Source organism: Esox lucius, chromosome 11, assembly GCF_011004845.1.
Source record: "Esox lucius isolate fEsoLuc1 chromosome 11, fEsoLuc1.pri, whole genome shotgun sequence".
NCBI lineage: Eukaryota > Metazoa > Chordata > Actinopteri > Esociformes > Esocidae > Esox > Esox lucius.
In genome coordinates this window covers 19,097,856-19,113,738 of record NC_047579.1, presented here as the reverse complement: position 1 = coordinate 19,113,738, position 15,883 = coordinate 19,097,856, and the positions used below count along the sequence as shown (strand labels likewise).

Genomic DNA, 15,883 nt, shown 5'->3' with positions numbered 1-15,883 from the left:
CAAGGTGCTTAAATTATACAATGGTAATCTTGTTGTAGTTCTTTGGTTTACACCTTCGAAAAACGGATATTGAACACAATTTTAAATCCACATTTACAATATTTATCATATTAAGTAAAAGCCGGCTTTCAATCAGTTTGTTTCCTGTGTCGTGTTTAGTGGCTTTACGGTAACTGCGAGATCCCGCATGGCTGCCCCCTTGAAATCTATGATGATTACATGCGCGAGCTAGCTTGCTACCACACTAGAATATTCTCGTATGTTCTTGTACAGTATTAAAGGGTAGCATAATAAGAACCAACTTCTAAATTGTGACGGTTGGCGGCTTAAAAAACACGGAGATATCGGAGACACACAAGGTAAGAAGACAGATATAAAGCTGCCTAGCTAAATCTAATACTGTCAATAATCTTGTTTACTTGCTGTCAAGCACCAATACTGTACTGTACTGCTGTACGCGTATTAGGTGTCTTTTTCTGAAAGTGTAGCCTGCTACATTCAGAATAGATCAAATAGCTCGTTAGTCAGCTAATTGAATCCAACTGGCGGTATAATGTACGTTTTTGAACATCTGACAAAACGGATAATTCTAATAGATAACTTACTGAAGTTATGTTAGGCCTAGTAACATTTTCAATTATTTTGTTAGGTAAGGGCTAACATTCGTTGAAAACAAGTTACATTCGTAGTCTAGCTGCTATTTCCCAGTTGGGGATATCACGACCACATTTATAGTCACAAAGCAGAATACAGGTGGTTCGTCAGAAGCAACAGAACAGAGTGTGTAACCCAATGCAACTTTCTGTAATTGTTTGATTCGGCGTTCTGCCCTGCATTTCCGTGCTCTGTAATAAGGCAGTAATTTGAGTAATACAGTAAAAAACACGTCGTGTTTTTATCAGAAGCATCATGGCCGAAGACCAGCGTAACAGAAGACATCCCCAAAATCTCCAGGGTGTCCTTCGATTGGCCGTAGAGGCTGGCTCTGCCGCAGATGGACCCGCTCCCCTGGAACCAATGTCAGAGGAGGTACATGTCACCTTCCTGTTGGTGTTCTTCAGTTATACTGTGTAGATTATCAGATATGTGTACAGTCCATTATTCATTTGAATTAAATAGTGCAACCAGTTGAAAAACGGGAAGGGTTGGGTTTTGGATTGGGAATACAAGGGTTGTTTCAAGTGAAACTTTACCACAACCCTCCAATGGAGGTGAATTGAACTCAGTCAGTTAAAAAAAAACCATCTTGTTGAAACATGTCATTCAGTTCGGTAGCGTTCAAGTAAACGGAACGCACCTCAGATCTCACAACACCCCTTCAACAACAAACATTCAGAGTAAGCTGCCTTTTTTGAAATTATTTTGTTTTCAGAGGAAAGAATGGTTGAGAGGGGCTCTTGCAGAAGTAGCCAAAGGACAGATCAGCGAAGTGGAGCAGATGAAAGAGTGTATGCGTGTCCTGCTGAGAGATGGAGGCTGTGAGAGGGGGAGGGAGGGAGAGGAAGATGGAGTGGATGAAGAGGAAGGCGAAACAGAGCAGGCACTGGAATTTCTCTCAGAGCTGTGTGAAAATCTGGACAATGCCAGAGGTAAGACGCTGAGCAACATGAAGTGATTTTACCACGTATGACTAAGAAACCTTTTTTTTCAGCCATGACCTGGGAGTCAGTGTCCAGGTTAAAAATGGATTTGTTTCAGACAAGTCACAAGACAGTAGTTAATTTGCAGTGTTAGCTCAGTGTATAATATTGCATAAGGGACAACAACAGAATTTCAACATGTACATGAACGCCTTAGTTCAATATAGGGTGTATTCCTGGCATTGCGGCCTGCCTCTATGGACTGTATATGCATGATTGTTTAATACTGCTAACACATGCTCTTGGTCTCTCTCTCTCTGTGTCCCTCTCTCTTCCAGACCTGATGACCCTGGGTGGGCTGGACCTGTGTATGTCCCAGTGCTTGAACCATCCCCAAGGCAGTGTCAGGTGGCGTGCTGCCCAGCTCATTGCGTGCTGTGCCCAGAACATGCCCGAGGTGCAGTGTCACCTGGTCGGTCAGGGGGCTCTGCCCAAACTGCTGCAGCTGACCGACTCGGATCCCCACCCCACCGTCCGAGTCAAGTCACTCTACGCCGTCTCATGTGAGTGCTGCATTGTGCTTGAATTTGCCATAATAGCCCACCATTCCAAGTTGACCCTGAGCTCCTGCCAGTTGGATGGGTGTGAGGGAACATTCCACCAGTGCAAACAGACTGAAGGGGGAGTAATGGGGTGAAATCACACCTATCGGTGGTTAAAATCACAATGTCTGCTAATTTGTGAGGGCTACTTGAAGTCCCGGACATTGACTGATTGTAATAAGCTCAATTACTTCCTCCCAGTATTTCTAAAAATTATACGGATAAATTTTTTGCCAAATAAATGCCGTAGTAACTGAAATTAAAAATTCAGTTGAATGAACTCATATTTTAAGACAATATAAAATATATCATTTTTTGGGAAGTCAAGGGACAGCACCTAGCAGCAACCTAACACTGTTCTCTTTTGCCCACATTCTCTCCCTGTCTGGCTCAGGTCTGGTGCGTGAGCAGGAAGTAGGGCTCAGGGCCTTCCTGTCCCATGACGGCTTCTCAGTGCTGATGAGAGGCATGCAGTCTGACAACGAGAAGTTGAGGACCAAGTCTGCTTTCCTACTCCTCAACCTGCTGACAGCCCACCCAGTACACAAAGGTCTGTGTGTGTTTGATGCCTCTGATATACAATGCATTTTATGTTGACTCCCTTTCTCCTCTTGACAGCGAGACTGATTTGGAAACTGTCTAGAGCAGCGCTGGTGTAGTCTCTAAGTCCAGCATAGAGGAACCAAGTCAATGTTTACTTTAGCTGTGTCTACTTCAAAGGCACGATACATAGCTTAGTGCAAACCCGAAAAAAATCTGATGATCTTGATTTCTGAACTAGTGTTTGAGGTCTGATACACTTGTTTCTCATTACCTGGGTGAGACCAGTTACACCAAGAAAGTGCCATCCAAGATTAATATCTGTTATGTGTTGTTACTCATAGCTTGTCTTTATAGTGTCTTTTTATGGGGAATATTGCATCTTATGTACCCCAGTTAAATGATTTAAACTGTATTATTTGTATCACAACTTATTAACGTGATGTGATCCTCCTCAGATACAGTCATCTCCATGGGCATGGTGCAACAGCTAGTCGCCATTCTTCGCACTCCTCACTCCCACTTCCATGAACACGTGCTCGGCGCCCTCTGCTGGTGATTATATAAACACACTGTTCAGGAAACTGCTTAAATACCAACGATGGGGCGAATTCCATTTCAGCCAATTCAGAACTGAAGTTGCCCTGATATAGTTTCCTCATTAAATGGAATTAGAATTTCAGTGTACTTCCTGAATTGACTAGAAGTCAAATGGAAACGAGCCCCTAAAGGATCACTTCATTTTCTCAGTGGAGCTTTAGTAACACTGTGGTCTTCTGTCTCTAGCCTGGTGGAGGAGAGTCCTTTGGGTCTGAGGGACTGTCGGAGCCCCACTCTCGGTCTGGAAGACTTACTCAGCCAACGGGCCAATGAGCTGCAGGGGAGAGAGGAGTGTCAGGTTGGTATTTCCCCACGTTCTTTTGAGAGAATACGGGGCTAGGCCGGCAACTTGTCAAATGGAAATGCGTTCCTACTTCACAGTTGTCTCCATGCTGTCTTTGTCTTCTCGTAGGAGGAGTTGGAGTACTGCAAGCGCTTGCACTCTTCCTGTTTTCAGGCACGGCAACCCGACGACAACGCAATGGATCGCTGAAATCCTCTTCGGTCCATCCGCCACTGGCTAAGACTTTTCATTATTTTAAATGAATTAACTGTCAATGAAGACAATATGCTAAAGTCGCTGTCTGTCAATTCAGTGGTTTTACCATTTACCCAGAAAAATATTAATAAATCCATGTTGGTTACTCCACTTTGCAGAAAAATGCATGCCAATTTTCTCCATGGCTGTCGATGAACGCTAATTTTTATTTTGTATTGTTTTGAAACCACTATATCACTGATGTCCACCCATATCACATCACATGGTTCTTGGATGCAGAAGTGTAGTGGGCTTTAGAGAGCCTTATTCGAACTTCAGCTATATCTTGTTTTTTGAGGTACACCTGTTTCACATCTAAATGGCTTTGTGTTCTCTATCTGCAAGCTCATTCATTCCTGTTGACCATTTGTTAATGATAAAGTTATTCATTTTTTAAATATTTTGGTTAGCAGATCAGGCTTGGAAGCAATATTTTGACCTTTATGTTGGGTGTGCCTAACTAAACCTCATAGTCCATACATAATTTATATAAGATGTAGCATTTATTTAAACAGAGCCATAAGATAACTCTATTTTACAGCTTCATCACCACCAATATTGTATGATAATATTGCATTACTTGATAGTTGTTTCCTGGAAGTCATTACAGTGACTGCTAAGTGACTAAAAACAAGTTAATGAATGAATAATAATAGCTCTATGTTAAACTTCATTGAACAAAACTTCATTTTGAGGAAACACCAGGTAATTAGGCTGTAAAATAAAGGTTTGTCATTTTAGTAACTCAGTTCTCATAATTTGTTTGTTTTATGAGAAACCACAGAAGATAAAAACATTTTTTGATACTGTTTTGCTTTGTTTCCCTTCAGAATGTTAGTCAGTTAAGGTTTTTTCTGTGTTTGTGTCTAATGATAATGAATGACTTGTGCAGAGAGCTTGCATCTTAAATAATATTCAGTATGTTACTGTATAGCATTTTATGAAACCAACTTTATTTTTCATCATTTTCATTATGAATAAATACACATTATAAATTTGAGTGTAACTGACTTAATTTTCTGAGAATAAAGGAATATGAACAGACTGTTACGGTGAATGTATCTGATAAATTTTTCTGCCCTGAGCCAGTGTATCACAGGTAGTTGTTTCTTTAATACAATTCACAGACAAACTATCATGTCACTCATGTGAGCCGTTATCTGTAGCAGTCTGTGAAAGAGAGCAGTTACATTTCCCACCGAGTCATATTCTGAGAGTTGGACCGACGTTATATTTGCATTCAATTGACTGATTTCTGTGATATTTATGGTCCAATTCACATTAAATACAGGCTCTCCCAAGACCCATAGCTCAGGTTAGGGAGCAAATGGACTGTATCAAGCTTTCCACATAATTGATTGTTTTTGTAAAAGGAGGTTTCCTTTGGGCAATCTTATATCCCTAGTTTCAGTCATCCTAGGTTTGATCTTAAAATACATAAGCCTACTGAAGTTCTTTTAGCTGTCTGCTACTCAGGTTAACTTTCAATTGCAGCTTTTAACTCTTCCAATTGCCTCTGATTTATAAATATAAGATTAGCGTAAGTCCGCATTTGCTGGAGGGAGTTCCCATCACTCTAAAATCAATGCGAGAAAGTTACAAATGATTGGCGCCAGGGACGTTGGAACAGGGGAAATGGGGTACTAAGCATATAGGGCCCTAATATGTAGAGGGGCCCTCGAAAACTGTTTGAGGCCCTCAGAGACTGCCTATGTACAGGGACCAGAATGTTGGCCACACCCCTAATGGGTGCCCGCAGGGAAAATGTGTAGAATTGGAACTCAGACCAAAATCTGCAACAACCCCTTTACTAGGTTTTCTTGAATTTGGCAAACTCATCCCCGTCCTCCGTGGTCTTGATGTCGCCCACGGCGATCAGTAGCTGCGCCAGGTAGTATGTCACCATGACGACGTGCCTGCCGTGCTCCAGGTGTTCCACTACCTTGAAGGTCCGCAGTGACAGTGTCAGGTCAGATGCCATGAAAATCAAACTCCCTAGTATGATGAGCGGGCGCCGCGTGCGGATCGCCAGCGAGGCCATCGTGACGAGCAGGGCCACGTACACCCCGACTCCCGGAGTGAGGACGGCCGCGTCGGGCATCTTCTGCAGGAATGGATAGAGGAAGGCGTACATGCCCACACCGAGAAGCCACAGGAGCAGGTAGAAGAAGGTGACCAGGTAGGAGGAGGTGGACGTGGTGGAGTACCGAGAGGAGAGGAAGGTCAGGGAGTAGAGGAGGTGGGACATGGCGAAGGACGCCATTCCTACGCGGAGTATTTAAAAAAGAGAGAGAGAAGGTTGATTCATTGTCTCGTTGTTCTAGCCTACGGAAAGTGCAGATCTGTCTATCAGGCATTTCAACCACTGCAAGACACCCACAGGTTGGAGCCGAGGTTCAAGTGCTGTGGAACACACCTAGAGCAGACATTTTGGGTTAACTGTCTTGCTCAGGGGCACGTTGGCAGGTGACTTCACTGAACGTGGTTAAAAGCCACAAACAGTAACTTGTCATAGCTAATATTACAAAGGAATGATGTTGGAATGCTCTATTGGAATTATCGGGGTGGCAGATTTTCAGGCCGGTCTTAACCACCAACCCTTGTGTTTCTGGCCTTCACTAGCCTCTACACTGCAACATGGTCACACGACATCTATCACCATCAACCATTTTGTTCATATTGCCACCGATTGCCACATCTGCATAACTTCTATCGGTAGAAGAAATAGTTGTCATTACCATGGATAAAGAGCTCGGGCCATATAAGGCACCAGTCGCCGCCCGCCGACAAGAGCAGGCCCCCCGCCACACCGAACAGACTCCTCCCACCTTTGTAGCTGAGCACCAGGAGAGCCAACGAGATGACAGGGGAGGCCTTAAGTGCTGCAGCGAGGATGGAGGGGGAGGAGTCAGGCAACCACAGATAGAAGTAGGCAGCGATGGCCAGGAAGAATGGGGAGAGAGAGATAAACAGAAGGCAGGACTGAAAGAGGAACAGGTGGGGAGGATAGATAGAGAAGGCGGGAGGGGGAAAGGGCATAAGACGAGGGAGAAGCGAAAGACAAGTATAGTGAGAAAGTTGACATAAAATGTTTTAACTGTGCTTTTAAATACATATTTTACATAAAAACACAAACAAGCAGCAGTATTTACAAGACTCCAATAATTCATGTTCTTCATGTCTGTCTGTCTGTCTGTCTGTCTCTGTGTGTGTGTGTATGCTACATGTGTGTTAGAGGATGTGCGTTTGGCTGTGTTCAGATTTAATAGGTTTTGTACTGTGTGTGTGTTTGTCCATTTGTTTGTGCAGGAGCATCAACGTTGGTGCATGTCGGTGTTCGGAGGGAAATCATACCGTGTTCCTGCGCTCTCTTTGGTCATAGGCGAATGTATCCAGGATGTCCATCTCTCCTAGAACTTAGAAACCAGAGCGTGTCCGTCTGTATCTGGGCTCGGTCTATCCTCTTGTTTCAGTGCTTCCCGAGGATCTCATCCGTTACTCCTTTTCTCTGTTTCTTTTTATTCCTCTTTATGTTTTCTCATATCTTTCTCTCCTCTATCTCTCCGCTTTGGGTCAGTCAGTGTGTCTGCGTGTCTGCTGGTTTCAAGGTGCTAGTCGACATTGAGCTTTGGACCAATCCCACTTGTCACGTTATCTGCCCCGATTGCTCTGTCATTATCACTGCCCCTCCACCTCACTCCGTTTTCATTTCAAACTCTATAAGTAGTGACCCTTGGCATATTAAAGCACTGACATGTGACATCATCAACTGGAGAGCAAAGTTGAACTTGGTTGTGCTCGGCAGGGTACAACATCTTGGAATGTTTAGGTGTAAAAAATATAAATATGCTAGCCTGGTCTGGTCTCTTCTTGCTGTCCCTTAATGGAGTTCAACTGTTATGCCTAGTTAAGTTAGCTAATGACACTCTAACAGGCAAAATATTAGACAGGTCTGGAACCAGGCCACAAATATATCCTTCTAGCATGCAGGATAATGATTCATGTCAGTTACAGTCATGCTGGTTTCCAGACTTTGTTGTCTCAGTCAGTAGCATAACACCCTACAGCCCACAGTAGGATTGCCTCTGAAGCTAAGCAGGGTTGGTTGTGGTCAGTCCCTGGTTAGGTGACCAGATGCTGTTGCAAGTGTTGTTGAAAGCCATTAGGGGGCGCTCTTCCCTTTGTTTAAAGCTAAATCACAGGGCAGCAAGAGGTACATTGTGATGTGTGTGCCATTTGAAGGGGTGTGTTGACTCTGTGTGGTCACTGAATCTGCTGTGGAACTCAAGCTGTGTAAGAGTGAGGGTGTTAACCACAATGTCATGGCCAACGTCCCAATCATAACAACATGGTGAAGCAATAATCACCGGCCTCCAATTGGCTCATTCATTCTGTTTCCTCCTCCTTTAACTGTTCCCCAGATTTTTGCTCCAAATCAGAATCTGTTCTCAGACAATTTACTCAGCAAAATAAGGATTCAAAGATTGCATTGAGATTGTCAGGGTGAGAATGACGAGAATTTATTAATACAGCAATTGCCTGAAGCAGTATTTTATGAAACACACTGTTGAATTGACACTGCTGAATTGACACCCTTTTGAATTGACACACTGTAGAATTGACACACTGTTGAATTGACACACTGTTGAATTGACACTGTTGAATTGACACCCTGTTGAATTGACACACTGCTGAATTGACACCCTGTTGAATTGACACACTGTTTAATTGACACCCTGTTGAATTGACACACTGTTGAATTGACACCCTGTTGAATTGACACCCTGTTGAATTGACACCGTGTTGAATTGACACACTGTTGAATTGACACCCTGTTGAATTGACACACTGCTGAATTGACACCCTGTTGAATTGACAAACTGCTGAATTGACACACTGCTGAATTGACACCCTAACCATGGTTAAATAGAACCCCGTGGAAGGGCCTTGACCCCCCTTTCCAAGGGCACTAAATTACCATTGTAAATTATCCTTTCAAAACAGATGGGCTATAAAACATAGAAGAGATACAAGGCTATCCTCAGGTCAAATGATATCCTTGGCTATGATATCATAAGGTGTAATAAATATTTGATTAGATCATAATACACATTATTTAGAGACTGCATTGTCACTAGTGGCAGCTCGTGATTTAGGCTTTTGTATAGAGGCTATTCACTTTTTCTGAAAGTTGTTCATTACAATTATTAACTTAACTTGTCCCACATTTCATTGTAGTAATTCCCATGGTGTGTTGAAGGTCCTTTACAGCACAGAAAGAGAAATGCAGTCAAATCCATAAAAAATACAGCACTATCAATTAGGCAGTAGAGTTCAAATGTGGGTTGTCAAGATTTATCTAGGATATTTCTTGCCTTTCCCAACTCCAAAAAGCTTAGCTCCCAAAATGTGTAAAAATATATGGTTTCAAAAACAAAATCCTCAAAAAAGATCATGGATCAGGGACTAATAATTAACATATTCTCTCAGAGTTGAACTTTAACCCTTACCTTTCCCAGAATCCTCTGAGGGGTCAGTTGGAAAGTAGAGTGCAAAGGGGTGGAATTGAAGAGAAATTAAGCAGGGAGAAGAATTCAGAGGTGAGTACTATAGTACTAGTAAGTGTTGTGAAATGTGTTTTCACAGAATGTTTTGAGGTGTGTGAGTGTGTGTGTGTTTGTGTGTGCGTTTGTGTGTGCGTTTGTGTGTGCGTTTGTGTGTTCGTGTCAGGTCTGATTCAGATCAATGGAGGAGATAGGGACTAGGTGACGGCCCAACATAGCGGTCAGCTGATAGAGACAGTGAATTAAATGGGAGAAGAGAAAGGGAGAGAAAGAGAGAACTGATGCAGATAGTTCCTCCCAGAGAGTGGCAGTCTTTGTTGGGCTGGTGGGCGACTGTCACTGAAACCTTCCTCCAGCAGAGAAATAAATGAACCTTAAAGAGTGTCACAACAGGGAAATCTATTGCCAGTGGACACAACATAAAGGATGTGGTCCTCCATAACAAAGAGGTACATTAATACTCTGGAAATAGCACAAAATCAATGAGAGGAATGTATACATCTACAGTTTGAAGACAGCTAGTCAAACTACAGCCACTAAGTGGTACCCACAAGTTGGAAAACCAACTAACTGACGTCCGTTCACTCCATCACCGACAGCAACTTGGGGAAAGAAAGAGAAGTCCAGAGACGACAGTTCGGTGTCCACCCCCAAACAACCTGAACCCTATCAATCAATGGCCTGGTGAAAGGGGTTATGGGTATTATTAAGGGACAGTTCACAAAGCCCCTAAACTCCCCTACATGAGGAGATGGATGGAGGGATATGGGAGGTTTTGATACGGAGACTATTTTCAGTACTTCTCATCACCAACTGTATGTGTGGCTGCGTTTAACAAGTTGTCTATAGCAAATGTTCTTACCAAACCTCCAAAATGTAATGTAGTTAGAAAGATAGGACACATTACTGTCTAAAAAGACTTGAGCTTGTATAAATATCCAATACATATCATGTATGATTTAATCCGTCAGACATATGTTGTGTGGCCAGAGATCTTATTTGTATGTCTATGTCTGATTTGTAATATGGTTTGGGTATGTTTTTTCCACCAAAGAATCTGTGAAAAAAGTAAAATTATAATAATATACGCAATTCCAGGAGTTTCTTTTTTGATCATACCTAATGAACATTGTGATTGGATGGGAATAAATAGGATTTGAGTGACTTTGAACTGCCAGAGTGTACAATGTTTAGTTGGTATTTAGACTTGTTCAGCATCTTTATTAAAGAAAAATAAATCCGAAAAAAATATCCGAACTGACTATGTAAAGCAGCCAACTATAGTTAACTGCTCTTGTTTTCACTCTCACCAGGTACCATGACTGAAAGAATGCAAATAATGAGAATTGGAGTTGTGGGATATGGACATTTAGGTTAGTAGTTCACTGTCCTTCTGTTCTCTCTTTTCTATCTCTTTTTTACATTAGGTTACATTAAAGGCCCAGAGTAGCCAAAAACATGATAAAAAGATAAGTATATTTCACAATATTATGCATACAAAACACTACACTCACTATCTTCAAGTAACCTCACATTCTGTTTAAACATTTTATTTGTTCAAGGATAATCCTTAAGACTCAGTGCATTCAAAAACATGATACAAATATGTATAGTGCATAAGGTGTTACTAACATCTATGAGAAATGTAGGACATAAAATAATATTATTTTGTATTGCTAGTTACAATCAATCTCATAAAATGTTTTATTTATTCTATTTTTATATTTATTTTCATTATATTTAATGTCTTATGTGTTCCCTGAAATAATTTCCTCCCTGTTAGTTTGCATTCATTTTCATTTAATTATAATTGCACAATGACATCACATTCAGTAAGTATTATCATTTTTAGGTCCAAAAACAAAAGCTCAAAGCCAAGCACGTAATCTTGGTTCAGTCCATTTTTCAGTGTTTCATGATGTAAGTCTGTATGTCTCAATTATACAGTACACCTCCAACTTGTTAGGCTAATGTATACATAAGATTAGTGAAATGCCATCCTTCTAAAATATGTTTGATAGAGACATTCAAATACTGGTTAAGTGTTTATCATCCTTGTAACTTAGTCAATCTTGCTCTATCACTGAGCTGTGACTCACTATGGTCTGGAAATGCCCACCCCATCATGTCCCGCCCTGTCAGGAAGTTGCACAAACAGGGTGGAAATGCACTTTTAACAGCGTGTCAAGGTTGTTAGACAATAGAATACGAAAGGAATAATTACTATGACTATGTACTGCTACAAAATGTATTGATATTTTATGTGTAGTTAATCACGTTAAATTTCAGTTGTTAATACTGCTTTCCACCCTGTTATGCTTCATTTCACCCTCTTTGGTTTGTATTTCAAATAAATATTTAAGAATGTTAACCAAATTTGATTTTTATTCTCTTATTTTAGGAAAAATAGGATGGCCCTAACTCATTGAAAATATCTCATGGTCTTGTGGGAACAGTCCACTTACATTTATTAATATTTATATTACATTATTTATACGATTAAAGTGCCTATATCTGACCAATCTATTCTTCTGAGATTTTAACGAAACCTTGCAAAAATGTTGAAGTCCAAGTTGAGCTTCCATAGAAGGAATGACCCACCTGTATAATTTCCTCACTGCAGTCCCATTGTTTAATTTCTATGTGCAGTTTGTGTCTGTAGGACACCTTGTTAAACAATTAAATTTTACAACAGGGACAATTGGGGCTTTGGTTATCTGTTAATGTTTAATTGATCAATTAATGCCTTATTTAGTCCGATCAGATTTTTTTTTAAATGTATCAAGATATCAGAATTGGACTTCCTGTGTAAAAGCCACCATTCTGTTTAACTTGCAGGGCACTACCTTGTGGACAGAATCCAGAGAGAAGGAGCCAAGTTGGGCTTGACGTTGGTTTTTGTGTGGAACAGAAACGCAGACAAACTCAGAGGAAAGGTGGCCCAGGAACTAATTCTACACAACCTCTCAGACTTTGTAGACAGGTTTGTTCACACTGCAGGCCTTATTTTTCAAAACAGCCTTATTAGCTGTTCAAACTGCGAGTAACCACGTCAAATGTATGTTCAGACAGCAATGGTAAAATAGACGTTTCTGGTCATAGGATCAACATGTTTTTGTAGAGATGTGATGCAATTTTTTTGTAAATGAAGTAGCTGCACATGAACGTGTCATACTGAGTAGCAAGAAAAAACATATATGCCCAAAAATATCTGAACACACTTGAGGTCCATATAATCATAATTGAGTTGATGTCAGGAATGCGATGTGTACTTTCAAACAACTTTAATGTGTTTTTTTATATACTGTATCTTTACCCCTTGTTCTTTCCTATTCAGACAGCAAAAAATGGATTAGAATCCATTGTGGTAAACAAAGGAACTAATTTAACTTGAATGTGAAAGCAGTTTAGAAAAACACTGACACACACACACTTGTGATTCAATGAAAAAATAAACCACCTGCATCTGCGTGTATGTTTTGTAGGGGTGCTGATGTGATTGTGGAGGTGTGCCATCCAAAAGTTGTGAAAGACTTTGGTGTCCAGTTCCTCTCTAAGGCTCATTTTCTGGTAAGATTACTCCCTGGTCGATACGCATTTCTTTTTTATTTGTACAACATTCATTAGCAATATCCTAAAGGCAACTGGATCAGATCAGGGTATCCCTTACACCAATCTGAAACATGCCAGATTCCTAATAAAGTTTAACATTTTTAACATAGAAGTGAAATCAAATACAAAAATTCCAACCTAGACAAAGACAAGATATGAAGTAGTACTACCAGTACCCTCCCCTGATTTCTGCTGTTCTAGGTGGGCTCTCCTTCAGCCCTCTCAGACCCACACCTCAACCAGCAGCTTCGGCAGGCTGCAGAGCATCATGGGAGAACCCTTTATGTTCCCAGTGGGGCATTGTGGGGAGGCCAGGACATCCAAAGACTGAACGATAGTGGAGCATTAAAGGTGCAGGGGGGTGGATATTAGTCATGAAAGCGTGTAGACTTCACTCAGGCGGGATTCTGATTCACATTATTCTAGCAACATTACTGTAAATATTCAGCGCCATTGTTTCTTATATTTAATGTCAATTGTAGCACAAGAAAATGCTTTTAAATGCCATATATATCTTATTTTCAGTTGTAGGTCTAACATCCGCGCTGTTAGTTAAAAAAGACAAAAAAAATAAAATGTGGATACTTTTAAGGTGGCTAGGTCCGTTCACTTTTTTTCTTGTTTGACAAAACGATTCCCTGTTGGTTAAAACCAATACATTTTCAGATCAATTAATCAACTCCTTTACCCTTACAAGTGCTCTCTTTTATTTTGTTGCTGAAAGGCTCTGTTCATCCGGATGTCAAAGCACCCGTCATGTTTCCGTCTGACAGGAGACGTGCCGTCTGATTGCACGGAGAACAGAGGGAGGCGGGTCTTATTCAACGGCTCAGTGGCAGAGCTCTGTCCCATTGCCCCTAACAACGTCAACACCATGGCGGCGGCGGCCATGGCAGCAGGGTCCCTGGGTTTCTCTGGAGTCCGGGGGGAGATTGTGTCGGACACGGCGTAAGCAACGTTTCCTTAGATAACTGGAGGTAGTTCACAGGGCACTTTGACCCAGGGGATTGTTTGCTAAATGCCAAATTAACCCCTCCTCTATTAACTCCCTGTCCCAACTGCCCTGTGAGCAAAAATAATCAGGGGTGTCGGGGCTAAATAGACCCTCCTCTGGTCCCTTCTAGCACATGTCACGATGCAACCTCCATGAGAGAAGTGGAATCCCATAACATACAAGGCACCCATAACCTGCTGCATATGGGGCTGTGGAGCTGCAGACCAGTCAGAGTGCCCATGATGACCCCTGTCCACCGTCCAAAGCGCCTACAATGGGCACACAAGCGTCAGAACTGGACCTTGGAGCAGCGATAGAAGGTTGCCTGGTCCGATGACTCTTACATCATGTGGACGGCTGTGTACGCGTGCGCCGTTTTCCCGGGGGAAGTGATGGACCAGAATGCACCGTGGGGAGACGACAAGCCTGCGGAGGGAGTGGGATGCTCTGGGCTAGTGTTTTTGAACCCTGCTTCTGGAGGCACCCCGCCCTTTGTGTTTTAGATCTCTCCCTGCTCTGTCACACCTGATTCAAATGATCAGCTCATTATCAAGTTCTTGATGAGCTACATCAGGTACGTTAGGGCAGGGAGAGATCTAAACAAATAAATCTAAAATTTTACATGTGCCACCTACCTAAACACTGTTGCACACCCCTTCACAGCAATGGTATTCCCTGTTGGCAGTGGCCTCTTTCAGCAAGATAATGTGCCCTGTCACACTGCACACATTGTTTGGGATGGTTTGAAGAACACGATGAAGAGTTTTGGGCATCGGATTGAGCATCTGTGGGATGTGGTGGATGAACAAGTCCGATCCAAGGCAGCTCCACCTCACAACTTACAGGACTTAAAGGATCTGCTGATAATATCTTGGTGCCAGATACCACAGGAAACCTTCAGGGGTTTTGGAGAGTCCATGCCTCGACTGGCCGGTACTGTTTCGGCAGCATGCAGAGGACCAACAGTATATTAGATGTGGTTACAATGTTTTGGCCCATCAGTGTAGTCACGCTATGGGCTGACCAAATTACATGGGAAAAGCAAATCACAAGGCAGCAAGTTCCTATTGACTGTTTGTAGACAGCATTTGTATATTTCTAAATAAGAGAACACCTACTGTCTAAAGTCATCTGTCCAACATTACATTTATTATTGCACTGCCTTAAAAAACATTGTTTTGTTTAAAAAGACATCTGAAACAATGCTAACATCTTGTGCCAACTGGGACTCATTCCCTACATCCTTTCCTAGGCTAAGTGATTACCATGTGGTTGAGGTGGAGGTTACCGGCGCCAACGGCTTCTCCGTGCATACTGTGAGGAGAAACCCTGCCAAACTGGGCGCTGTTACTGGCAGTGCCACCTACAACTCCTTCTGGAGTAGCTTACAGGGTGGGTTCTCCTGTACGACATTGTTCGTTTGTGTGCACCATGACCCAGTAGAAGAACAAAGGGCTGTTTGTTGGTAACAAACGTTTTGATTGCATCCTCAACTTCCCATTTTCTCTCAGTTTGCAAAGGGCACGGCGGCCGAGTTTACTTGTGCTGAAGAGGGAGGGATTTCGGAAAACATCTGGAAGACTACTGTATCCCAGCAGTTTTCTTCCACCATTTAAAATGGAATCTTTTGAAAATGCCTTACTGCAGCACAATACCTGTTTAATGATGTGACAAACTCTAAAAACTTGACTGCAGGAGCCAAGTTAATTAGCATTATAAAGCTAATGCGTTTGTACAGACCTGTAGTCCAATACGATACATTGTTAAAGACGGAGTAATGTATGATCAGCTTTTCAATGCTTTGGCCAAACACACAGAAACAATTCATGCTCTAATAAAACTTGAGAGAACAA

The 15,883-nt window shown here is 41.9% G+C and overlaps 3 protein-coding genes across 4 annotated transcripts; 2 read left to right on the top strand and 1 right to left on the bottom strand.

The window, feature by feature from the left end:
- Positions 1-37: 37 nt before the first annotated feature.
- On the top strand, positions 38-4,855 carry hspbp1 (HSPA (heat shock 70kDa) binding protein, cytoplasmic cochaperone 1). Its single transcript, XM_010866718.4, has 8 exons — positions 38-359; positions 903-1,029; positions 1,373-1,589; positions 1,919-2,143; positions 2,577-2,732; positions 3,181-3,277; positions 3,509-3,620; positions 3,735-4,855. Exons 2-8 carry the CDS (start codon positions 910-912, stop codon positions 3,813-3,815), a joined length of 1,008 nt encoding a protein of 335 aa, XP_010865020.1. The 5' UTR covers positions 38-359; positions 903-909; the 3' UTR covers positions 3,816-4,855.
- On the bottom strand, positions 4,792-7,556 carry tmem86b (transmembrane protein 86B). The gene is made up of 3 exons (XM_010866720.4): positions 7,215-7,556; positions 6,599-6,842; positions 4,792-6,125 (listed from the first exon to the last, which is right to left on the bottom strand). Exons 1-3 carry the CDS (start codon positions 7,263-7,265, stop codon positions 5,671-5,673), a joined length of 750 nt encoding a protein of 249 aa, XP_010865022.2. The 5' UTR covers positions 7,266-7,556; the 3' UTR covers positions 4,792-5,670.
- A 1,827-nt stretch (positions 7,557-9,383) lies between these two features.
- On the top strand, positions 9,384-15,881 carry aspdh (aspartate dehydrogenase domain containing). 2 transcript variants are annotated; one of them, XM_010866723.3, is made up of 8 exons: positions 9,384-9,460; positions 10,738-10,797; positions 12,263-12,407; positions 12,910-12,994; positions 13,238-13,387; positions 13,761-13,984; positions 15,283-15,422; positions 15,542-15,881. In XM_010866723.3, the coding sequence occupies exons 2-8, from the start codon at positions 10,743-10,745 to the stop codon at positions 15,577-15,579; spliced, it is 837 nt and encodes a 278-aa protein (XP_010865025.2). In that variant the 5' UTR covers positions 9,384-9,460; positions 10,738-10,742; the 3' UTR covers positions 15,580-15,881. The 2 variants fall into 2 exon arrangements, with proteins under 2 accessions (XP_010865025.2, XP_034151145.1); XM_034295254.1 differs by lacking the exon at positions 9,384-9,460 and adding an exon at positions 9,516-9,873.
- Positions 15,882-15,883: the final 2 nt, after the last annotated feature.